Source organism: Chaetodon trifascialis, chromosome 2, assembly GCF_039877785.1.
Source record: "Chaetodon trifascialis isolate fChaTrf1 chromosome 2, fChaTrf1.hap1, whole genome shotgun sequence".
In the NCBI taxonomy this organism is placed as follows: domain Eukaryota; kingdom Metazoa; phylum Chordata; class Actinopteri; order Chaetodontiformes; family Chaetodontidae; genus Chaetodon; species Chaetodon trifascialis.
The window spans coordinates 21,433,125-21,456,987 of record NC_092057.1 but is presented as its reverse complement, the minus strand read 5'-3'; the positions used below and the strand labels follow the sequence as shown (position 1 = coordinate 21,456,987).

The following is a 23,863-nucleotide window of genomic DNA, read 5'->3' as shown; positions in this document are numbered from 1 at the left end:
TAATTAGAGATGTACTCCAATTAAGTGTGCCACTACTGAGGCCTTATTGTATCCTCTGTGGCTCATTGTCATGTCTTTCTAGATACAAGGACACTGTCCCTTTAAGACGTTCAGCCGGTAGTCCGACGCCAGCGTGCGTCTGATTCTGCAGTGAAGTCCAGTCATCATCAAGAGAGCCACCTTTCTTATTCGCTCAGAGTGTTTACAACTTCAGACTTGAGGCCATGCTAGCACCATGTTCCGCAGTGTGACACTGACTGGTCTGCGCAGGCGTGACAGGACGGAGCGATAAAAGCCACTCTGGTGTCCACAAACATGACTGACACTCGCGCTGCGTCTGAGCTTCTGTCGGAGTTTTAGCAAACTGGAAACTGGAAAGCGACGGCAGCTCAACATTACAGTCATCGTGAACCATGTCGACACCGGGCAGTGCCAAGGGGCCAGCTCAGACCAGGACGAGGCCGTTCATCAGTGGCGTGGTGGAAGGTGAGCAGGGTGGACCACCAGGGCTCAGGTCCCGGTGGTCCAACACCCAAACGAGGCTGCCAGCTAACTGCATGCAGTTCAGAGATAGTTTGTTGAAATGTTGGCGGGATGTCCATCATTTCTGTTAAAGTGGTATCATTTGGTGCATAACTTGACCTTTGCTTGCAGGTTTTTATGGGCGGCCATGGACTATGGAGCAAAGGACCGAGCTGTTTAAAAGGTATGTGGCCTGTGAGTCCGCTGGAAACAGTCTGACCTGAAGATGACATGTGCTTCATGTTGGCTGTCGTGTCATACTGATGTTTATATAAGTCCAGCTGGCTCCAGGAAGTAATCTTAGCAGCAAACATGAGTTGATCTGTAGTCTCTGTGGTGTTTAGCTCGATCAGATCTCCCCTGAGCTTAGTTTCATTTTTTCAAGGCCCTTTAAAATTGTTGGATTAATAAGGCCTGATCTTATGTAAAATGCAGACTGATTTATTGGACTCTGTAACAGCTGATGTGCTGCTTGATGTGAGTGTTCATTGGTGTTGTTTCACAGGGAACAGAAGTGGGGTTTGAACACATACCTGTATGCCCCAAAGGATGACTACAAACACAGGATGTACTGGAGGGACCTGTACTGTGCCGAGGAGGCAGGTGAGTTTCACCCCTTCACATGCTGACCTGAGACCAGCCAGTAGTCAAAAACGCACAGGACTGTCAAACAGCCAATCTACTTCTTCACTTTGATTAGAACTGTGTAAGAGAATTAGTTGATGTGTGCCACCATTGTCTTTGACAATGCTTGGCTGTCTACCTGGATATCAGTATTTTCACCATAGTGTAACCTGCAAAATCTGTGCACACCTGTATAGAGACAGGTGCATGGGAGTGAAATATAAAAAATGCTCCAGCACATTGTCAACACTTCAAATACATGTATCAAGAAGCTGCTGCCCAGCGAGGGTGGCACTTACAGCGGGGGGAAATAATACAGCATTTATCGAGGGTGTTTCTGTAACAGGGAGAACAGTTTGTTTTTTATACAGTTTGGTTTCTCATCTCTTATTCTTTTCCTAGAACAACTCATCGCCCTCATATCAGCAGCCAAACAGCACGATGTCGAGTTCGTCTATGCGATCTCTCCCGGCCTGGACATTACGTTTTCCAACCCCAAAGAGGTTGCCGCCCTGAAGAGGAAGCTGGACCAGGTAGGCCTTATGGCTCTCTGTGGGATTGTTCTGGACTCCACGTTACTTTATATGAAACAGCAGTAAAGTGGAAGCGACTGATGCGCTGCAGGCAGGTCACCAGGCAGCTGATGGCACTGACACTGCTGCAGGTGATGGCTTTAACCCCGGTGGAATAACCCTTTCTTGTGAGAGAACGTCCCGAGCAAATGAAGCGAACCCCTTCAGTGACCCTGTTGCATTGTGCATATTTTAAAGCTGCTTAAAATCTAACTTTATTATCCACAAAGGAAATTCACAGAATGATCTCACTCTGTCCTCTTTGTCTCTCAGGTGAAGGAGTTTGGCTGCAGGTCCTTCTCTTTGCTGTTTGATGACATCGAGAGTGAGATGTGTCCAGCTGATAAGCAGGCCTTCAGCTCCTTCGCCCACGCTCAGGTGGCCATCACTAATGCAGTGTACCAGCACCTGGGAGAACCCGAGACCTTCCTCTTCTGTCCTACAGGTCAGGAAGTGGAGTGGCCTCTAAAGAACGAGCATGCTGTAGTTTAGCTTTCTTAGTTCCATTGAACACAGCCTGCGTGATACCTCTGTTTTACAGAATGTTTTCCATCATTCACACGTGTTCTGTCCCTGTAACTCCAGATTATTGTGCTGCATTCTGCACTCCCAGTGTGTCCCAGTCCGCTTACCTCCACACTGTGGGAGAGAAGCTGCTGCCTGGGATAGACATACTGTGGACTGGTGAGGCTGCGCTGAGCCACAATCTCACTGTGAACCGCTGTGGTTGTGTTTTAAGGGACAGTTTCCTGACGCTTTTTTTTTTTTTTTTGTAATTTGTATTCTTCAGGTCCTAAAGTGGTGTCCCACAAAATCTCAGTGGAGTCCATAGAAGAGGTGTCCTCTGTCTTGAAGAGGGCACCAGTCATCTGGGACAATATCCACGCTAACGACTATGACCCCCAAAGGCTTTTCCTCGGACCCTATAAGGTATAAAGACTGCATAATGATCATTTTAGATGTCGCTGTGTGCTCCAGTCTGGCCCCGGGAGCTGCATCCTGAAGTAATAACATGATCACTTCTCATCAGGACCGTCCCACTGAGCTGATCCCCAAACTGAGAGGAGTGCTCACCAACCCCAACTGTGAGTTCTTCCCAAACTTTGTGGCCATCCACACTTTGGCTACGTGGTGCAAAGCAACAGCTGATGGAGGACAGAGGGATGTGGAAATGGGTGAGCATGAAGTTTTTCTTTTAAAAGGATGAATAGAATTACGCTCTCTGTGCTGCCTTTTATTGTATCCAGCAGCTTTGGTATGTATGCAGAACAAATTTGACTTTGCTCATTTACAGCTGTCGGAAATATGTGATAGCTTTTGAAATGCTGGGAGTCTGATTTTAAAGTGAAGATCTGTGCCCAAAGCGTGGAACATGGAATTGTACAGTCTGTGCATTGTCTCAGTGTCTCTGACCTCCATCACCAGGCGATGAGGAGCAGGACCCCTGCTACAGCCCCCAGAAAGCCCTGACCCTGGCCCTCACTGACTGGCTGCAAGAGTTTCTGATGACCGATCAACCTGGAGGTAGAGAGTCATGAAAGAACACTTTTAAAGATATCAAAAGGCACAGATGGGGTGGGTGATACACTCAGACAAGGTCAGTCATCGCCCTGTTGATCCGTCCTGGTCCCTGTCGTCCTCCAGCTCGTCTCAAGAAGGAGTCGTCAGATGAGGAGCCCATGCAGACAGACATGGGAGAGAGCTCCTATGTTCCTGGACCTGATGAGAACCCACTGTACACAGCGGAGCCCCTGACCCTGAACGACCTGAAGCTGCTGTCGGACCTCTTCTACCTGCCGTACGAACACGGGCCGACGGCCAGGACCATGCTGCAGGAGCTGGACTGGCTCAAGAACAACAGTCAGGCTGTTGTCACAGGGACCGACGAGGTAGTGCTGTGTGTTTATGCCTTTTCAAAAAGCTCATAATGTGACTGATGGTCTCCATCCACTATATTTATGCTTATCGTGTTCTTCAGACAGCGCAGTGGTGCTCAAGAGCGCAGCAGTTTGATGGCATGTGCGAGGCGGTGGTGCAGATGTTCAACCGTCTGTCAAACACGCCGAACCGCAGCGTTCTGTACGACCTCTACAACTACATCTGTGACATCAAGAGCGGGGTCGGTCTGGCTCGAGCCTACGTGAAAACACTAGGTGAGAAAATCTGTCTCCTAATGATCAGACCACACGGGGTATTATGTCAAGGAGGTAGGATGTTGGAGGAAAGGCTGCTGTAGGCATGTTGAAGGAGAAGAAGTTTGAATCTCTGATATGCTTCTTATTTCTCCTACAACAAGCTTACTTAGATGGTTGGTGAACTGCAAAGAAACCAAACCAGGGTACTACTGTGTGCTTTCATCACTCAGCATCTGATGTTTGTTCGCAGTTCCACTTCATGTCGTGATGCAGAAGAACATCCCAACATACAAACCCGAAAAAGTTTCTGGTTCAAACAGGTGTTTTTTCCACAACTTTCCCAGTCTTTAGTTGCTCCTGTCCCAGCCTGTTTAAAATGTGTTGCTGCATCAGATTCAGAATAAGCTACAAAAATCAATGAAGTTGATGAGATCAAACATGAAATATGTTGTCTTTGTGCTGTCTTCAGTTGAACATATGTCAAAAAGAATTGGCAAGTTATCACATTCTGTTTGATTTATGTTTCCCAACTTTTTTTGGATTTTGTCTTCTAAGTGGTGATTATATCTGTAATCTAAGAGAAAGTTGTACATAAGTGCAAGTTATTGATGTATTCAAACATATAAGCTCTGACCCTAAACACTCAACAAGTCACATTCCTGACTTTACAGTACATCAGTATGTCATTGGTCCACATTTGCAGATACAGTAAATGGCCACAGAAACCCTGGAAGTATTACAGTATTACACTACAGTATATCCTGAAGGCAGAGACTGTCTTCAAGTGGGACTCCATGAGAACAAGCAGAATCTCAATAAGCAGCTGGAGCAACCAGGACAAGATCCTGATGGTTGTTAGGAACATTGGTCGGTGGAACACTGGCAACACTGTCGCCTTACAGCTAGGAGGTCCTGGGTTCGATTCCCGCCTGGGGCGCTGTGGGCGTGTCCTCCACCTCATCTCGAGAGGAAAGGGGCCTTCCTATGTGGAGTTTGCGTGCTCACCTGGGGGATCCTCCATTTAAAAAAAATGAAACCCCCCTCTATAAAATATGCATTAAGATCACCACCAGAATGGTGATGAAAAAGAAACTGGGTCCCTGGGCGCCGGTCGGATGGCAGCCCACCACCCCTGGTCTGCCGCGGAGGAAGGACCACCAGGATGGGTCAAAAGCGGAGTAGAAATTTCACCAAGCATGGTGTGTGTGCATGTAGTGTGACAATAAAGGATGTCTTCTGTTTTCTTCTTCTTCCATTCAATCCTGATGGATATGCTTTCATATTGTTATTTCATATATCTGTCACATATTGATATTGTTTTCAGGAAGCTGCAGAGGTGCCAGGCAGGCTTGCCAGGGCCAGTCTGTCTGCCTGCCTGAGTCATCACAGCCGTTTGGATTTATGCCGAATAATCTGCTGAATCCGCCTTATTATGTGGCTCATCTTTACCCCCATTTATGATTAATTTAAATCGATTAAAGGTATCCTGCTTAACCTTCAAATGTTGATTTGTGTTTGCTTTCCGTAGGAGGGCAGCATCAATCCTCAGCCCAGCTAATGAACGATGATCCTGAACCCTGGGGCTTCAGAGGAGGCCTCTCTGGAGAGTTCCAGGTAACTTCTAAAGACAAGTGTGTCATTAATTGGTCAAGGCATCTAGTAAATACCTTCTTTTAAGTGTTATTATCGCATCTGTGACTTTTCAGTGTGGGTCTTCACTGTACATTTGTACTTGCAGAGGATGCTGCCTTGCCACGGAAGCAGGGACCTGTTCAGACGCCCTCCCATGACGGAGGTTTACTGCATACGGCCATACTGCCCTGAGGACAAGGTTAGGACGACAGGCCCTCAGACTTTGTGATATGTTTTTGTTTCCATTCAGCAGTGATTTTACACAGCATTGTTCTCTCTCCTAGATGGAAGTGCAAAGGATATTTGAGCAGATGCAGAGCGCAGGAGGGGGCAAAGTCCCCCTGATGACGCAGCCTCCACTTATATGTGACTGGTAAGAAAGAGTCAGATTTCTCTCCGAACTGTTTACGCCCTCGTGTCTCTGTTAACATTCCCTCTGCCTCGCTGCAGCCTGCCAGCAGGCGAGCTCTCCCCTTCCCCTCAGTGCGCTCTTGTCCTAGAGGATGAAATTGGGGTGTGTGGTTACGCCCTGGCTCTCACAGACGCCAAACCAGCAGCAGCAAAGATTCAGGTGATCCAATGCTCCATCTAATCATTCTCCAGAGCAGGACATGAGGGGAAAAATGCAGCATGACCATGAGTATTGTATTCTCTCTCCTACCTTTAGAGGGCAGTAAGCGATTCAGTGTGGAAGGAATTCCCCTCCCTGGTTACTGTACAAGTGCTTCCCCGGGTCACCGATCCCTCTCCAGCAAAGCGCATGATTGGTCGGCTGTTTTCGTCCATCAGGAGCAGTGGTAGGTCGAGACCTGTGAGACCTTGCACAATGCCTTTGATAATTCTTAGTGTTCAGTAATGGTCACAGCAGCATTTGTGAGGTGGGACATTCACAGCAGCATCAGTTTGTTCCTGCAGATGCAGACATTTTTTTTTTTTACAAAAAAGTAACTGTGATGGCAGTCAGAGCGGTGTGATCTCTCAACCCTGACCAGTTTTCAGCAGAAGTATGCTTCGTTTTGTGGAAAAGGGAAAAAAAAACTGTAGCGATCATAACAAACAGATGGCACAGTACAAACATCATCTTGATTTCCTTTTTCCAAAACTTTCCAGGTTCCAGAGGAGTTTTCTGTGAGTTGAGGCAAAGCGATCAGAGGATGCTCGACTTGTATGCCAAACTTGGCTGCTTCAAACCCATAAAAATGGCCGGTCTACCTCAAAACATTGTTGCCATGGGAACAAGCCTGTGAACAAGGTCCGTGACAAGGATTTAGGTCAGGTTTGAAATGTTTTGAGCTACTGGGACGAACCTGTTGTGTGAATAATCACGACCTTTGTCAAACTGAAATGTTATTTTCAATCAGGCCATGTGATTCTTTGTATAATTTAGCCGCCATCACTCTTTGTCAATCCTCCAACATGACAGTAGTCAAAGAACGCTTGATGAATCTGTGAAACATTGTATGATGATTAAAAAGTATATCACTACTGATTTTATAGACATGAAAATTGTAAAGTGTATAAGTGTTATTTTTTTAGATAAATATGTCGAGCATACGTTTCTGATCTGTTGTATATATCAAACAGTGAGGTCACTGTTGGTCGCAGACATTTAAAAAAGTAATACAACAAAACATTCAAACAAGAGTAGATATTTTATTTGACAGGATACAAAAGGAGTATATGAATTAGTAATCTTTAAATAAAACAGCTGGTGTTTCACTTGTTCTCTGCCTTGAGATGCAAATGATATTCAGTTCGTTAACTTGAGTCAACATGTGAGGTGGACCTGCTCAGAAACATATCACATGTGGTTCATTGGTTTATGAAGCAGACGTTGATATGTGTGAAGCGACATCAGCCATTATATCAGTATGAATCAAAAAGAGTTCAGTGTGTTGAGGTCAGATAGAACACAAGAGAAGCCATGAGTACGTTTAACATTTCAAGTAATTTAAGGACATTCATCTCTTTTTTTTTTAATGTTTTATTATGTTTCATCTTGTTCCCCTGAGTGTCTGACCAGCAGAGTTTGGCTGCAGGAGAAGAGAGCCACGTTACCTGAAGTTTGATAGACTGACACCGATGCAGGATGCATTCACTTGAGGGAAAAGTGTTTGTCCTGCTTTTCTTAAATGCAGAGATTGTTATCACAAGGTTCAGAGAAAAGACTTTTTCTGAAATAATAAGATACCTGAAAATCCCAAGAGCAGCCCTTGTTTAGTTGAAGGCTCGAGTTCAAAATGTTTCGTATGTTGAGAAAATCCAGTTTTCTTTTGGTTTTGGTTTTGAGACATTGGGAGACACGGGTGTATGTAATACAGGCGGTAGAGTGTCAGGCTGATGAGCAGCAGCCGCCGTGCTCCATGCTGCTCAGAGCTTCATGCAGGATTGTGAGGTATTTCGTTTATTCAGAAAAACGGAGCAGGGCAGGTTTTTCTCCATGGAAACTTTTCTCATTAACTTTTTAATGAAACAGGGAAACACTTCTTCCTCAGTCAATGCATTACGCTTCTGTTTGATGACAGCTACAGAAGTGTTTTTTCTTTTACCCCGACTCCTCTGGAATATCAGTAGTTTGTAATCAAACAATGTTTAGCTCAAAGTTTAGATAAAAAATATCAATCTACCAGCAGTGATATGGAGACGTTAAGACTTTAAAACGTTAAAATTGTTATCCGGTGGTGACTGATGAGTGTAGCTCGTCACAGACTGACTGAACTGGTCTATCGCTAGTATCTGTCCTCCCTTGGTGGTGGTGGTGGTGTGACATTCTCCTCCCCTTTTACCTTCTCTTCCTCCTCTCAATCATCATACTAAATAATTATAAAATATCTAACTTTGGGTCATACGACATTATTGCACAGTAGGACTGAAAGCGGAATACAATACTAAAGACTCACAACAAGAACAGTGTTGCATGTATAGAGTCTACATCTTTTAAACATGGAGGACCCCTGCAGATGTTGCCTTCAGGAACATGTGCGCCTTCTGTTGTGTCTTTGTCAGATAAACTCCAGCCCTTCATACTTCACATCCCCTATCTTTGTCTCAGGCATCAGTACCTGACCATCTAGTGTAAAGGCAATGATGTAGGTGGCAATCCTGCCTGCATCCTCCTCAGACTTCAGGGCCAGAATGATCTGATCGTCTGTGTCTGGAACAAATTTAAAGGAGGAGAAGCCGTGGGTTGGGTTGAGCGGTCCAACGTGCTGTACTGATGCAGAGCTGAAATCTGCAGGGCAGGACAGGAGAAGGTTGGTGGCGCGACGCTCATCTGCAGTCTCTTCGTAGTGCTCGTGACTGGCACGGCGAGGGAGGAAGAACCAGTGCTGGAGACGCTCGCTCCACACTGCGGATTCATGGATAAGGTAGCCTGTAGAACCAGGAGATTTATAGGAGACAAAATAAATAAGAGGGTAAGGACATATGTGAGAAAAATCTGTTCCCCTGGTGTCAATAATAAGATGTGACTCCCACCCAGACATTGTTGTATGTGGCCTATAAAGAGGAACCTAAAAAAGTGGTCAGGACCTGGTGGTTGGATCCCTGTTGCACTCCGCAGGGCATCGTAGTATGGAACCCAGTTCTCGTGCTCCACGTCACCGTGGTAGCCAACAACTTTCACCCACTCTGGGTTGTTGTTGACAACTACCCCGGAGGTCGTGGTCCACTCCTTCCCCAGGCCGCCAACATACAGGTGCTCATCCTTCACCGCCAGCCACTCTGCCTTGAATCCTTCACACAAAACAAGGTCCAATTAGTGAGAAGTAACGACTGCTGAGCTTTCCGAAGCTACAAAGTCGCTGTAGGTTCTGTGTTGCCAAATGTTTCTACTGATCTTCCAACTACAGTGCACAAGAAACACTGACATGATCTGAGACAGACTGCAGTGGCTGTCTTTGGGTTACATTTCTACGTTTCTTTACACGTATGCAACAGATACAGGGTAAGATGTCTACTGCAGACTGACCTTTGGAGACTGAGCCGTCACCATCAGGTAATATAACCCAGGGAATAGCCTGGCTGCCCTCGATCCTGTACACCACACCTGTACGGTCGTCCACACTGTACAGGTGACCATTGAACACCACCAGCTCAGACAGCTCCATACCTGCAGCACAGTTAGTCAGTCAAACATTGAGGCAGCTCACATGCTGATATAACACAGACATGGTGGATATGTGAGAAGTATGACAGAGCAGTGTGTATTTCCGTCTGCCTCTACCTCGTCCTTTCTCAGAAAGATGACTCTCCAGAGTGACTGTCTCGTCCCACTCCACCTCGAGTCTGTCTGCACTATCTGAAACAGTCAGGTAGCCTCTTTTCATGTAGCTGAACCACGTCTGATCTTTAGAGCTACGAGACGCCGTGTCCAGGTCTGCAATCACAGCGATGCGGTAACGGATTCCATGCTTGGTCTTCACTGGTGGGCTTAAAGGGTATGTGTCATTGTAAGGTTTTTCCCTTTTCTGGTGACGGGGGAGGCTCCGTGCAGTTTGTCTGCTCGTGTCCCTGAAGATGTCATCCTCACCTTCCCTGTGTATCTGCAAACTGTGAACCCTGTTGCGGTAGTAGCCTCTGGTAGCAGTGTCTCTGTCCCCTACTGTCCGGTGCAGGTAAAGCATGAGCACTAAAGCCAGCAGGGTCGCCACAGTGATCGCTCGCCACTTAGGGTGGAAGCGTGAGTCTGAGGTAGTAGCATGTGTCATGGACGCCAAGGCCAGGGGAAGGCCTCGGACGGCAACACCGAAGGAGGTCATGGGAGTATCGTCTTCATCCTCACTCGCAGGCTTGGACTGGGGGTGACGACCACTATAGCCTGGAACTGAAAACAGAGAGCCGCATTAGCCAAGCAGCACAATGTCGGATGTGCTATGACAAAACTAACAAAAAGAGGAAACTGCAATTACAAAAACTGTAAGACAAGAAGTCCTGCAATTATTTTCAGCACACAAATCAAAACATTATTTGTAACTGCTTGTTATGGTGAATTCAATCAAAAATCTTTATGAAGCTTGACTACAAAACACTGAACACAATAGCAGGGGAGGATGAAAGAATGAAGACGGGGGAGGAGAACAACATGGTGGAAAAATGGGCTGTTGTTCCTATTGTTCTTTATTCACAACAGAGCTTTGTTGTGCTGTTCAAGCAAAACCTTCAATATGCATACTGAGTAGGTAGCGGGCACGTCCAACTTCCTCAGGACATTATATAATTAACCTCCCTTGGACGTTATATAATTAACCTTTAATAAACCTTGCTCTGTTCTGACGTGAATGCCAAATTATTTTATCTTCCTGAGGCCCAAAGACATTTGTTTGTAGACTAAAACTGCATATCACTTATCACTTCAATGAAGTTCACAGACTGAACTCACATGGATTTACTCACAACTAAACTTTGCTGTATTTTTCTCATCAGATCAACGTAGACTTGGCTGTGTTGAGCCATTGTCTACTTTCGTTTGAGTAACAAGTGGGCTTTTCAATCATTTGAGGCACAGAGCTGGTATAGCATGCAAACAGACACCCTGCCTGTTGAAATACGAGAGGTGTGTGAGAACATGAGTGCCAAGGTGACCCTCAACCTTTCTTTTGTCAAGGGCAACCAACAGGTATGGTAAATAAGCTTCAGCACAATTGTCATAGAGCTCCCTGAACCGCACTGCACTGAATCATAGAATGTGGTTTCTCCCTGCATAAAATATTGTATATGTAAAACTGTCATCTCTGATGGGCCTCTCTTGGGTGCTGAAAACAAATCTTGAAACATTACCTCCCTTCAACATCAGTGCAACAAAACCACATGCAGTGCTTCAGGCCTTTATTCCTGCAGTTCAGACAGCAATTTCCTTAAAAAATAGACCACTTCCCTTGTAATTGCAAATGACAGCTTGAGACTGAAATGTATGATTGTGCCATAATATTGCACAAAGTTAGCACGATAACAATGGCAGCTTCAAAATGAAAGGGATCTTGAGCTGTGGATGGTAACGCAACTCTAAATTACACATTTATGGTGGAGCTGAAGCAATATCTTGGTGGGACTGACATAGCAGAGCACTTATGTAATTACACAGATAAATTAACACCATTTAGCAACCCAAACTATATGTCACAACAACCTCAACCAAATGCTTGTCCCTGATGTCAGCCTAAGGAAACTGCTAAGCCCGATTCAGCGACCACGTTCTCAAAGATATCAGTGTTAACACAAAATATCTGCCGAGAGGCTGCTTGGTACGACTGAAGTGGACCACATAATCTTCCATCACATAAAGCTGCACAGCATTACTTTCCCCCTCTGCCTCTTCAGCCGTTTTCTAATCAAGTTCACACTCCTCGACTGGCATGCTCTTTAACACACACACATACACACACACATTAAATTGGCAAACTCTTGGCCACCAAATAATGCCCTTATTGTCAGCATTACATGCATGGCTCCTCTTTCCCATCCCTCCACAGCCCAGACCCAAACACAGGCTCGCTGTAAGCTACATGAAGAATTCAATTATTCACCCTTCCGCCGCCTCTTCTCTCCCGAACACGCTGTAACCATCATGTTGTTCTCCTTTGCATGCATTCCATAACGCACAACATCCCTTCAGCCCTCAGTCCCACATGAATAACTGATCTCTGTCTCAGCAAGTCTCCTCCTTTTGTCTCCAGTGCACTACCTCAAGTTTCTACCTCTTGTCGCAGAGCCAAGACAGAAAGGCAGGCATTGCCTAAAGTAAAACAAAGAAATTGGTCTTTCAGGAAGAACAGGTTGGAAATGTAAACTAAAGATGTAAAGGTGCACCATGTCTAAGAGTTTTAAAATAAGCAGGATGAGGAATGAGCAAGGCGTGGCAAGTACTGATTAGTGGTGGTGAGCACACTGAATCTTGAACAAAGAGTTCTGAAACCAGTGCGCGAAGGCTGAATGTGTTTTGAATGTATGGTTGGGTGTCATTACACGAAATAAGCCCTAATCCGCGACATGTTTCGAATACATCCAAGTCTCCATTAAGTGTCATTGAAGATGTGTGTGTGTGTGTGTGTGTGTGTGTGTGTGTGTGTGTGTGTGTGTGTGTGTGTGTGAGAGAGAGAGAGAGAGAGAGAGAGAGAGAGAGAGAGAGAGAGAGAGAGAGAGAGAGAGAGAGAGAGAGAGAGAAATTGTTTCCAAGAGATCAAGAATGAGTGTTTGACGCTTTCCACATGTCCAGCTCTGACAGAGATGCAGAAGTGAATATTATGGTATGGCTAAATCCACCTGGCAGGTCAAACAGGGAATCACCTGTCAAAGAGCGCCGCCACAGTGGAAATGTTTGTGTGTCTTCTGCTGTTTTTTTTTTTTTAGGACCGCTTAGCACGACTGTACTGAACTGACAAAGACAAGACAACAGGCGTTCGTCCTTCTCCTCATGAAGGACCATATGGGTCTGGCTGCGGAGACATTTCTGCTGTGAAAGTCGCTGTACTGAACTCTCACAGTCCTGCCTGTGTTCACAGAGAGCCACGAAGGCAAACAGACACGGAGTCAGTCAAGCACCCGGCAACACTTGAAACTTTGACCGGCTGCCACTAAAGTGAACAAAACGTTGAATATGAAAACTATTTGAAGCGCACGAAAGTTAAAGGCTTTAACGTCGATGTTCTTTGGCACAAGAGAGTTGTCAGTTCGCTCAGCGCTTGTTTATATAAGAGCTGAAACACACCGTTTCCATTTAAAATGTTAGCCACGGTGCTAGCCTCAGCTAAGCTCGCCATGTCATGCTGCTAGCTTTAACCTTTGCCGGGCTAATGTTGGTGTTATCGACGGGCTAAGTCACTGGACTTGACGCTGAATTAAGACTTTATTTGGTGATTCATCTCGGGAGTTTTGACTTACCTTTTACAGAAGGTCTTCAAGTCCGCCTGGATGCTCATGTTTCATGGACTGTTTGGTTAGCAGTTTCTTGGAGATTAGCTCCTCCTGCGCGCTGACTCTGGACCAGCTGAACAGGTCGTCGTACACGTTCAGCTGCTCCCCACGCACCGACTGTCAAACACTGCTTTACTACTCGGATATATGTATTGTAATTATCTGTATGGCCTATATTTAGTACACTCTCATTGGTATAAAGAGGAAGACAAACACAACACCTCTCAAATACACCCACATCAAATCATCACTTACACAAACAATCACAACCGTCACAGAAAATCTCAAATACAATTTATTGTGATGATTCTCTTTATAATCTACAATCATGGTTCACAGAACATTTTGTGTAAACAGTAATGCAAACAGTGTAACATACTAGAAAGGGGGCAATAAGTAACAATGTGCATCAGGTGACTTCAGTCCCATTTCTTCTTTAAAATCTTGCATGTGCATTTCAGTATCAGTGTTCTATTGTATTAGAATAAGAAGCGCAAATATATAGATTTGATAAGCGTCATTTATCAAGTGTGCACAAATCATAAAAGTTCCCTGGGTGAGATATCAGCTACATTCATTTTGTATGATATGTTAGTACTCTTGAAATAATTCTTGTCCTTCCCGTGGACTTTAAAGTTGTGATGTAGATTGTCACAGGGGAAAAAAAAAAACACAAAGCAGACAGACCCAGACTTTAACAAAACATTGAAAATATGCCAAAACTAACCATCAGCTCTACAACCTTTTGTATGCCAGTGCAACAATATTTCCTGATAATAACACTGTGCATTATGGTTGTTAAATAATCTGCTTCCAACTAAATATGAGCAGGTTTAGCTCTGGTTTAATTTTTAAATTATCATCCTTGACTGAAGTGACTGGGTTTCAGGCACACAAAGTTTTCATAACAAGTGTGGTTGGACCCTATGAAGTGTATTTTGAACATTTTCTGACCGCAGCATCTACAGTAGACAGAGATATAACTGATGAAACAGTAAATTAGATGGTCAAAGCAATCCACACCACCTAATTGTTGATCAATCAAAATGGAAAGAAACTGTACATTTACCATCGTACAAACCTGAAATAATGCATATTTTAGCAGTGCTGGTGCACTACGACTCTGCTCACAGGTGAATGTTGATACAGAGACATGATGATACCAGATGATGGATCAACAGCCGCCGCCACCTCAGCTCTTCCCCATCATCTTCAAGAGCAGCTGCAGAGGAAGAAAAGAATTAAAACACTGTTTTTCTAAGTGCCTACCATGCCATCACCTTAAAGACTAAGAAAATAAGTACTACAGTCTGTAAATATATACTAGAGAGAGAGAGAGAGAGAGAGAGAGATATTCAGGAAAATAGCATCAGCTTTCATCATGGCCTTTTTGTTGTGTTTTGTGTGTGTGTACCTTTGTTAGTTGATACTCCTCATCTACCAGTTGCTCAATGATATTGAAGTGGTCTGTGTTCGCCACATCCTCCATGGTCACATTAAGTCCTGACGCCTCCAAAGTCTTTAAAACCAGAAGAAAGAAGTGAGAAAGTAGTACATATACACAACTTTTTCAAAAATTGATGTATTTACACACTAAAATTTGAAACTGAATTTGTCAGTTTCTGAAACTGTAAAACTGACAAGACATTGACAAACAGTTCAGACTTGATGAATAGCAATAATGAAACTTTGCAGTTTAATCAGTGATTGACAGATTTGTGTTCTCACCAGAACTGCAAAAAAAACAGACTTAAATGTGTCGGCAAAGAATTGTTGCTTTTCTCTGTTTTACATCATTCTACAGAGTGTGTTTGGGTTTTGTACAAAACGACAGATTCAAAGACATCACCCTGGGCTCAAAGCATTTTTATAAAGTAAAACTTTAATAACATATAATCATCTGATTAATTGATTATAAAAGTAATAATAAGTTTCAATCTTAAAAAGGCCCCTCAAGGAGTTTTGGACTACTACTGCAATATTTTTAAGAGTGGGTTCCCACTTTGTTTGGATTGTTAAAAAGGACACACGAACACAAGATTCATTCCTGCCACCACGACTGTGCTGGGCGACAGCAGAAACAAAGAAACAGCAATGAAGAAGAAGATTACAGGCTGTCAAGAAATATTTCCTTTGATACTCTGATCAAAATAGTGTTCACACTTTAACAGCAGTACTGACTTTGTAGTATTCTTCCGACTGCTTGCGAAACTCCGGCGAGTCGTTCTCACCAATGGCCACAATGATGTGACAGCTGGAGGAGGAGAGTTTGAGCTGAGGGACCAGCTTGATGGGGCTGTTCTTCACCGCCACCTCCCTGCCAACAGGACACAACCAGTGGACAGAGGAGTCAAATACTGGCTGGCACGGAAGACCAGCAGAGGACAATTGCAGACACACACACACACAAACACACCACACACACACACACAGAGTTCTCCTCCACAAAGACAATCACAACACTCTTGTCTCTTCCACACGATGCTCTCTACAGAACGCTCTCTCCACAGGTCATACAGATGAATTATCGCAGGGTTTCTGACCTTATCTGGATCATGACCTCATTTTTAGATCTGACCACTTTTACCAAATGTCAAAAAAAAATGCTGATTCATTCAGACTCACATTCTCAGAAGTCTCTAACAAGCGTATTTTGACATCGAGTAGCTCTGTTTGTACATCAAGTAACTGTTCCCAAAGTTGAGAAGCTCTGGCTTACTGTGAGTAATCAGGTCAAGGAAGCAGACTGAATTATCTGTTTACATTTTGTCAAAGTCTGAATACAGCAAAGCCCTGTTTATCTGGTCGGTAATCAGATTATACCCCTACCCTTGCAAGAGCACACCACCGATTTAGCACTGTAGTCCTATTACATCGCTGTACTCATGATGGACAGTTAAGAATGAAAATCGATGCAGCTAAACCAGAGATATCTTATTTTATTTGACATATTGTGCAACCTTGCAAAACCTCCTACGTTACCCACAATGCAACTCAACCACCAACAGTCCGGTCAGATAATTGGATGTGTTATGCTAGTAGCAGCTTGTAAAGCATTGACCCGCTAGCCTCAAACAGAGATGTGAAGCGTGGAGCTGGAAATCTGTCTTTCTAACGCCACACAACATGATATTTTTCATCTTCTACCTTGTAGTTTTCAGCCTCATGTGACATCACCTTTTGTGCAGCTCCGTCTGCAGCCACAAAAAGCTTTATATAACTTTTTTGGGATATAATATGGAGTAGTGCTAAACAAGACCTGGAAACAGAGTGTGATGCATTAAACTGGTGGAGTTGGTTGCACGCACTGCAGTAAGGAACGTACTCTGTCATCTTCAGAGGCTCGTTGACGGTGGTGGACAGGATGGGCAGGAGGTCATATATGCCACTGACAAGGAAAGCACCTAGAAGACAATTAGAGAGAAACCATTAAAAGACAAAAGTGTATTAGCAATGCCGCCTTTAAACCTTGTATTTCTTCTTCAGTCCTATACTTTCATAGTTTGTCTCTCATCATGCGGCTGAGCTCTGTCACATCTGTAACGAGTTCCTCTTACCTTTGAACTGAGGAGTGATGCTATACTGTGACCAGTCAGTGGAGAGGACCATTGCAGCCAGATGAGCCCCAGCAGAGTGGCCACACAGGTACAGACCACTGAGGGAGAGATCAATAGTTGATTAAAAACAAATAAAGACACAGTGGAGTACACTGTGATAGTGGGAACAGGAAAGTGCACTTTAAAGTAATGCATTCATAAACTAACTTTAAAGGTCCAGTGTGTTGGATTAGGAGGATCTATTGAAAATAGTCACAATTATGTTTGCATTAGTCTACAATCACCTGAAAATAAAAATTGCTGTGTTTTCATTACCTTACAATGATTTTTTAAATATCTATCAAGGGAACAAGTCCTCTTCCACAGAGTCCATCACGTTTCTACAGAAGCCCAGAATGACAACCAGACTTTGGCTCTACAAAGGGAATTTTGCCTTTTTGGCAGCTGCTGTAGGGGACAGTGAGACGAGGGGTATTCAGCTGGATGCTGCCTCACCGCTAGATGCCACTAAATCCTGCACACTGGACCTTTAAGCAGGGGGATACTGATAAAACAAACATGGGTACCTGATGTGAGAATACTGCTGAACAACAGACACAACACTCCTCCGCACCTGAGACACCATCAGGTCCATGTTACCTGAAAAGGAAGTGAAAGGGGCACAGGCAGAGGGCTGACATTCCCTGTTCATCTTCAGAAACACTTATTTATCCCAGAGGAACAGAAACTAGTAGTCAGAAATGAAAAGATTCTACCTTTGGGAGCGATGTCATAGTCCACGGCAACGACCACTACACCTTTATCAACGAGTGGAACAGCCATGAATCCTGATTCCTCCTTGCTGCAAACATAAAGCATAACCATGAGAAACCTGGATGACATATCAAAATCTGCAATGTGGAAGAGAGCATGACGCCGTACCTTAACAACTGCCAGTAGCCTCCATGTATGTAAATAACAAGGTGGACATCTGAAACAAAGGGAAGCCTGTTAATCCTCACACGTTATCTATGATTCTTCATATTTGAAGCATGACAAAGGGCTGGGGCTTTGGCTTCATGGCAGTCATGTGTCCGTACCCAAAGAGTTGGTCCTGGGTATGTAGACATCCAGCTTCTCTCCATCTCCCTCCCCATATGGCACATTGAGCAAGGTTTGAGCCAGACCACGGGCACGCTCGGTACCTGGACACACCCATTGTCAAAGCATGATATTCTAGTGGACACTAGGAGTAAACAGAGTGATGATGTATGCAGTGAGATAATATAAAAGAGTCTACTATCAAAGACTCTGTCATATCGTTTATACTGCTAGCTCTACTTTGCAGTATTGCTCCTGCATTAGGTCATTGTGCACAATGCTGCAAGATGAATCCTGGATTTAGGATCAATTCGATGAAGCTTCTTGATTTGTTCTGAATTCACTGACTTGGACAAAAACCACACAAAAGCAAACAGTTTCTCAGGGGTCCCATGGGAGCTCGTGAGGCTGACCATGAACAGCAACGTCCCCAATGCAAGTCTGACTGGAACATATGCTGCAGGTCATCCCCGGTCCCTGCCTGTCATCTCCCTGCTGTCAGCTCTCTTATAAAAGGCATCAAATAAAAAGTAAAACATATTTCATGATCTCACTTTTATTTGTGCAGAAACGCGTTTAATTAGAGTCCAAATTCTGTGCAACAGAACCTCAGATTAAAGCGGAATGAATTATATTTTACCAGCCTGTCTTTTCTCACTCCAAATGTTTTCTTCTATTTTATAAACACTGTACAATATTTTTCCAAACACCTCCGCTCCTCTGCCGACCTCATTCAGGCGGCTTTCTGCGTGCTGAGCATCTAGCTTTAAAAACCACACCGACCTTCCTTCAGAGCCCTCTCGTGAGCCTTGATCACGTCGTCTGCCGCCATCCTGCGCGACCACCGGCTGGGTGAATACTGCCTCTCGAGCTCCTGTCACACGGGAAGACTGCTGTCAACCGGGCGGCCATTAAAACACCCACAACAACCACCGAGCGCCAGCGACACACACACCGTCAGCACGGTGAACAGCCCCCCCCGCCATAAGTAAGCCTCTGCGTCACTCTGTCACCGTAGCTTCATTATTACGTTAACAATAGCAACAATGAAAGGGTAACGTCACATTATTCACTCACAGCTGGCTAAGAGTAGCCTAGTTTTCCCGTAAAGCTAGCAGAGAGAAAAGGGGAAATGGAAGTCAAAGTCAGACTCTTACATCTTCGCTCATTTGAGTCCAGTGCAGCATTTTTTTCTCCTAAAGTGATTAAAACTTGTCGACAAGTCCGAAGAAATCCAAGTTAGTGCTCTGCCGGGCGCACACTTTGACTGACAGGAGGTGAAAAATAAACCAATGGAAATGCTTCGCCAAGTAAGAGGAGGGACACTGCAAACCTGTTACGGCTGGAGGCAAGCTGGCATGAACTAGAGCTTATCTGAATAACCAAACGTTTGATAAAGGAGGGCACAGTTCAGCTGCTTCCCAGGGAGGGGGGGTCAGGGCCTTTTGATGGAAAACTACAAACATACAGGTAATGGCTGTGCACGTGTGGTGCTCAAAGAAAGTTTCAGTGCAATGGTGAAGCAGGTAAAACACTGCAAAATGCATGTTAGTGTTTGCTGATCTGTGGTTAAAAAACAAACAAACAAACAAAAAAAACCTACTAAAGGAACATATCAGCTGGCGTGGCAGTTTCTCCCATTAGCAATATCATTTTTCAATGCATTCTTTTATTGTATTTCATTTGAATACATAACATATGTGGACACTGTTGTTTTGCACATATCATCTGTTCTTCCGACATGCAATACAGAAAATATTATGAGAGGTATTTTTAGTATTTGAGAAACCTTTTAAAATGCACCAACATCCTGGAAATACTGTATCTGTGTGAGCATCCATATCAACAAAGGGAATATGTTCTGGTGAGGCAATAGGCTACGTGTACATTACACAACCAGTGTGCTACACTGCCCAGTGTAGTTTGGCCTCACCTTCAACATCATGGACAAAAGCAGTAAATACATTTTAACAGTTCACCCACTGCAATGTACTTTTTTCATGGCAAAGAGGCAAAACATAAACAGTATCACCCAACTATCAATTTTATGTCAAAGTAAATTCAATATATTCTTCTGAGGAATTACCATGCTAAACCAGGTGTCTTTCACTGTGAAAAGCACAGATGTCAACCCTATCAACTGTTTCCAAATACTGTCATGTCAGAAATTATTGGTTTTTGTAAGAAACCAAGTCTATTATTCATTATCTGTCCACAAACTGAGACATTCTGGAAAGACCATTGTCCATGTAGAGGATGTTTTATTCCACTGCTCCCTGAACAATCTCACTTTTGTAAAACTTTACATTACTCTTGGCATATTCTCCCTTTTTCTAACTTTCTCCACGGCCCTGCTCTTTTCAAATGTTTTAAGTCTGAGTTCTGTCTCGCATTGATTCAAATAAGCTCTTGTGCTGTCTGACTGTTTTCATTGTTGTTCGTTTTTCCCACACGCAAAAGGCAAACAGCAGGACGTGTGACGCCCTGTAGTCTGATTGGACAGTAATGGCGCCGGCGCAGTCTGTCATCACATCTTTGTGGAAGCTGATAGGTTCAAAGGTTCACGTGACTTTACGCGTAATGGTATAACTTTAGCTAAAGCAGCTGGGCACCGCCGGCGCGCCAGATTTAAGTTTTTGTTGCCTAGGACGTTTCCCGGAGAAATTAGATTAGTAATTTATTTTTATTTAACTGTCTTTTTGAATATTGCGTTATTAAATAAAAATGGACTGCGTGGATTTTCCAAGAGTTCTTCCAAATTCACCGAGGAAAGCGCGGGGACAGATTCAGGTTCGTGTCTGACTGATGTCCGCAGGCTAATGTTATTGTCTTAATGTTACACCAAAGCCTCGACGAACAAAGCTTAAGTTAATTTAGGTAAACAGGACATAATGTTAGCTAACGTTAGGTGTGTGTGTTTGTGTTTATGTGTTTCGGCCTCTGAATCGTTAACTTTACTGTCTTCATCAGACTAACAGCCGCTCTGTTGTTTGCAGGTCATCTTTGGACCGATGTTTTCAGGCAAAAGGTGAGTTATTCGCCCACAAACATGACAGCAGCAGGTATATTTACAGGTGCAGTCAGTTAGTGTTGTTGATTTTCAATGTTTAAAGTGATGTTTAAACGACATTGTTGCCACATACTCCACCCAGACTTCAACATCCCGCCAAATTCCGTGCATTGTTTACCCAGCTCCTATCTGTGAATCATATGGTGCAAAGAGGACAGCTGCTATGCAGTATGCTTTGTTTGTAGGACATTTTGGGACCATTTGCAGTGATTATGACACATTATACTAAACAATATTACACAGTCATCTTTACCTCAAGCTTATGGTGTAGTAGCATGCTGTATGAATGAGTGTGAGAGAGGCACTCATAATACACATTGTGTTTTCCTGTACAAAATGCACAGATGGGTTTCACTGATGTTAACTGAATGACTGTCATTTACTTTGCAGCACAGAACTGATGCGAAGGGTGCGCCGTTTCCAAATAGCCCAGTACAAGTGCTTGGTGATCAAATATGCCAAGGACATCCGTTACTCTGACACAGGCATGGCCACACATGACAAGTGAGTCACCTCTTCCACATTTACAGGAAAATGCTCATTTCTGTGCTTACGGCTGTAATGAAGCTGGGAAAGGAAGCCATTTGCTCATTATTTTGAATGTGTTCACAGCTACTTGTACAATTTTTCTGCAGTACAGCACAAGGTGGATGAGCTGTCACTAGAAACATGAATTTCATTTGTTTGCTAATAAGTACAAAAATAGAGCAGACAAGAGCAAATTGGAGCCGGTGTGAATGTGCTGAAAGGACATCTATAAGTACAGTGGTTAAGCGCTTTATTTTGAAGGGAATACAAGCGAGAATTGCATTAGTAGCTGCTGAAATTGGGCACACGGGAAGAAACAGTGTCTCTCACCAACCTGATTCGTTTTTCCTACTCGAATGATGACCTCTAGTGGTGAGATCTCTTGGTGGACGAAGATTTTCCTGTCAGTCATTATTTTGGCAGATTTTTGAATAAAGCAGAAATTATTTCCCCGATACATTTTGAACATCAAAGGACAGATCAAGTAAAGTAACAACCCAGTACACATTTCCCCTCTGAAAGTCATGTTTTTCCCTCCATCCTGTCCATCTTGTAGGAACACAATGGAAGCCGTTCCAGCCAATTGTTTAGCAGATGTGCGGTCTCTGGCGTTGCAAGCCTGTGTCATTGGAATTGATGAGGGACAATTTGTAAGTGCATATATTTACTTTTATATTTTAATTTCCTGCCCTGAACTGCTGTTAACCTGCACAGAGACCAGAATGTCTTACGCCACACCAGTGAGGGATGGGAATTCAGTGGGATGAATTCCTCGCTAACGTTATCTGTGCTTCTTTTGTGTTGTTGTAGTTTCCAGACACAGTGGCGTTTTGTGAGGAGATGGCCAATCTAGGAAAGACAATCATTGTAGCTGCCTTGGATGGAACCTTCCAGAGAAAGGTGAGTACATGTGTTTGTTTCCACTTGTCAGTATGCTGTTGGCAAACAGTCACACAGAGCACCACTGTGGGTGTAGACACAACAAAATGTGCAAAACAAGAAACACTTTTAAAGAAGCACTGTGAGCAGTCTGCATGAGCAGCAGTAGAACAAGACAGTTCAATGTTCTCATTGTTCCACACAATAATGCAGCTGCTCTGTCCAGATAATCTAATACCGTCATTCATTCAGTGATACTGACTGCTTTTCTGCTGTCCTTTCCATTCTTGTAGCCATTTGGAAACATCCTGAACCTCGTCCCTCTTGCAGAGAGCGTAGTGAAGCTCAACGCCGTGTGCATGCAGTGTTACAAAGAGGCTGCCTACACCAAGAGAATAGGAGCAGAGCAGGAGGTGAGAGGCAAACCGGAGTCTTGAATAAGTAAACCATCTCAAACCGTCTCCTTTCATTAAATCTTTGTAACCACTCAACTGTTGTTTGTGCCCCAGGTGGAGGTGATTGGTGGAGCTGATAAGTATCAGGCAGCGTGCAGGAAGTGTTATGGAGGTCTGATGGTGGACAAAGAGAACAGCGCTCCTTTCAGGCATGAAACTCCACAACAGGTCACTGCAGGAAAACTCATGGACTCTGGGATTCCCAGGAAGCTGTTCACCTCTCTTCACCTCTGAGGAAGACTTGTTGCCAAGAGATCCAGAAAGCAAATGTGCAAATTTGTGTGTGTATGTATGTGTGTGTGCGTGGGTGGGTGGGGGAGCGTAAGTGTTGAGCCTTTGCTTGGTGTCCAATAGGTGTGATGTATTCTGTTTTTCAAAGTTTTTACTTGATAGTCATGGCAGTGCACTTGATGATAACTCAGAACTCACTGCCACAGGTTTCACTGCAGTATCTGTCGGTATTATTTTGTCAAATATTTGGTTTTAAACTATTTTTAATAAGGAAAATGTACTGTCTGCCATTATTCATTATGGAGAGTTCGACTCACGTTTCACTACCTATAGCAGGTCAGGGGTGGCGTTGAGTAAAATGTATGGTTTGAAGACAAATCTGACTTGGCTTTCTCCTTTGCTCACTTAAACTTCAATGTTTTAAGTCTGTACACCAATGGTGGGATATGTAATTCAATGCCCTCACTACAGAGGACCAAAATAACCTGTTTAAATCCCAGCAGGCTCCAAGGCTGTGCAGCGAGCTGGCAGGCTGGAATGGAAAGTATATCCTCTATTACATCAGAGCTGTACTACTGCAGTACGTGAATGTAGCATTATCCTCAATAAGACTGAACATCCAGTGAATGATTTTATTCCATAGAGCAAAGTTGTCAATGAGACTGCC

The 23,863-nt window shown here is 44.0% G+C and overlaps 4 protein-coding genes across 5 annotated transcripts; 2 read left to right on the top strand and 2 right to left on the bottom strand.

The window, feature by feature from the left end:
• The first annotated feature begins 147 nt into the window (after positions 1 to 147).
• ogal (O-GlcNAcase like) lies at positions 148 to 7,219 on the top strand. The gene is made up of 17 exons (XM_070979104.1): positions 148 to 486; positions 655 to 706; positions 1,028 to 1,125; positions 1,549 to 1,679; positions 1,992 to 2,163; positions 2,304 to 2,402; positions 2,509 to 2,648; positions 2,749 to 2,893; positions 3,144 to 3,242; positions 3,363 to 3,607; positions 3,697 to 3,871; positions 5,382 to 5,467; positions 5,592 to 5,684; positions 5,770 to 5,858; positions 5,936 to 6,056; positions 6,153 to 6,282; positions 6,596 to 7,219. Exons 1-17 carry the CDS (start codon positions 414 to 416, stop codon positions 6,730 to 6,732), a joined length of 2,085 nt encoding a protein of 694 aa, XP_070835205.1. The 5' UTR covers positions 148 to 413; the 3' UTR covers positions 6,733 to 7,219.
• Positions 7,121 to 13,645, bottom strand: cant1b (calcium activated nucleotidase 1b). 2 transcript variants are annotated; one of them, XM_070979124.1, is made up of 5 exons: positions 13,364 to 13,645; positions 9,711 to 10,310; positions 9,456 to 9,596; positions 9,017 to 9,220; positions 7,121 to 8,858 (listed from the first exon to the last, which is right to left on the bottom strand). In XM_070979124.1, the coding sequence occupies exons 2-5, from the start codon at positions 10,243 to 10,245 to the stop codon at positions 8,488 to 8,490; spliced, it is 1,251 nt and encodes a 416-aa protein (XP_070835225.1). In that variant the 5' UTR covers positions 10,246 to 10,310; positions 13,364 to 13,645; the 3' UTR covers positions 7,121 to 8,487. The 2 variants fall into 2 exon arrangements, with proteins under 2 accessions (XP_070835225.1, XP_070835217.1); XM_070979116.1 differs by lacking the exon at positions 13,364 to 13,645 and adding an exon at positions 12,010 to 12,298.
• A 23-nt stretch (positions 13,646 to 13,668) lies between these two features.
• afmid (arylformamidase) lies at positions 13,669 to 19,319 on the bottom strand. Its single transcript, XM_070974608.1, has 11 exons — positions 19,191 to 19,319; positions 18,817 to 18,907; positions 18,033 to 18,137; positions 17,875 to 17,923; positions 17,709 to 17,794; positions 17,520 to 17,592; positions 16,954 to 17,051; positions 16,722 to 16,800; positions 15,578 to 15,713; positions 14,811 to 14,915; positions 13,669 to 14,618 (listed from the first exon to the last, which is right to left on the bottom strand). The coding sequence occupies exons 1-11, from the start codon at positions 19,218 to 19,220 to the stop codon at positions 14,589 to 14,591; spliced, it is 882 nt and encodes a 293-aa protein (XP_070830709.1). The 5' UTR covers positions 19,221 to 19,319; the 3' UTR covers positions 13,669 to 14,588.
• Positions 19,320 to 20,719: 1,400 nt separating this feature from the next.
• On the top strand, positions 20,720 to 23,561 carry tk1 (thymidine kinase 1, soluble). The gene is made up of 7 exons (XM_070974620.1): positions 20,720 to 20,823; positions 21,030 to 21,061; positions 21,494 to 21,607; positions 22,188 to 22,281; positions 22,442 to 22,531; positions 22,804 to 22,923; positions 23,020 to 23,561. Exons 1-7 carry the CDS (start codon positions 20,758 to 20,760, stop codon positions 23,197 to 23,199), a joined length of 696 nt encoding a protein of 231 aa, XP_070830721.1. The 5' UTR covers positions 20,720 to 20,757; the 3' UTR covers positions 23,200 to 23,561.
• Positions 23,562 to 23,863: the final 302 nt, after the last annotated feature.

Coding starts and splice junctions, on each gene's coding strand:
- tk1 (XM_070974620.1), top strand. CDS start 20,758: ATGGACTGCGTGGATTTTCCAAGAGTTCTTCCAAATTCACCGAGGAAA. Junction 20,824..21,029: donor AAGCGCGGGGACAGATTCAG/GTTCGTGTCTGA, acceptor TGTTGTTTGCAG/GTCATCTTTGGACCGATGTT. Junction 21,608..22,187: donor GGCATGGCCACACATGACAA/GTGAGTCACCTC, acceptor TCCATCTTGTAG/GAACACAATGGAAGCCGTTC.
- afmid (XM_070974608.1), bottom strand. CDS start 19,220: ATGCTGCACTGGACTCAAATGAGCGAAGAT. Junction 17,795..17,874: donor GGCTACTGGCAGTTGTTAAG/GTACGGCGTCAT, acceptor TTATGTTTGCAG/CAAGGAGGAATCAGGATTCA. Junction 16,801..16,953: donor CATCACTCCTCAGTTCAAAG/GTAAGAGGAACT, acceptor ATTGTCTTCTAG/GTGCTTTCCTTGTCAGTGGC.
- ogal (XM_070979104.1), top strand. CDS start 414: ATGTCGACACCGGGCAGTGCCAAGGGGCCAGCTCAGACCAGGACGAGG. Junction 3,243..3,362: donor GATGACCGATCAACCTGGAG/GTAGAGAGTCAT, acceptor GTCGTCCTCCAG/CTCGTCTCAAGAAGGAGTCG. Junction 6,057..6,152: donor CAGCAGCAGCAAAGATTCAG/GTGATCCAATGC, acceptor TCCTACCTTTAG/AGGGCAGTAAGCGATTCAGT.
- cant1b (XM_070979116.1), bottom strand. CDS start 12,073: ATGCATGCAAAGGAGAACAACATGATGGTTACAGCGTGTTCGGGAGAG. Junction 10,311..12,009: donor AGAGAAGAGGCGGCGGAAGG/GTGAATAATTGA, acceptor CTCTGTTTTCAG/TTCCAGGCTATAGTGGTCGT. Junction 8,859..9,016: donor AACAGGGATCCAACCACCAG/GTCCTGACCACT, acceptor CTGGTTCTACAG/GCTACCTTATCCATGAATCC.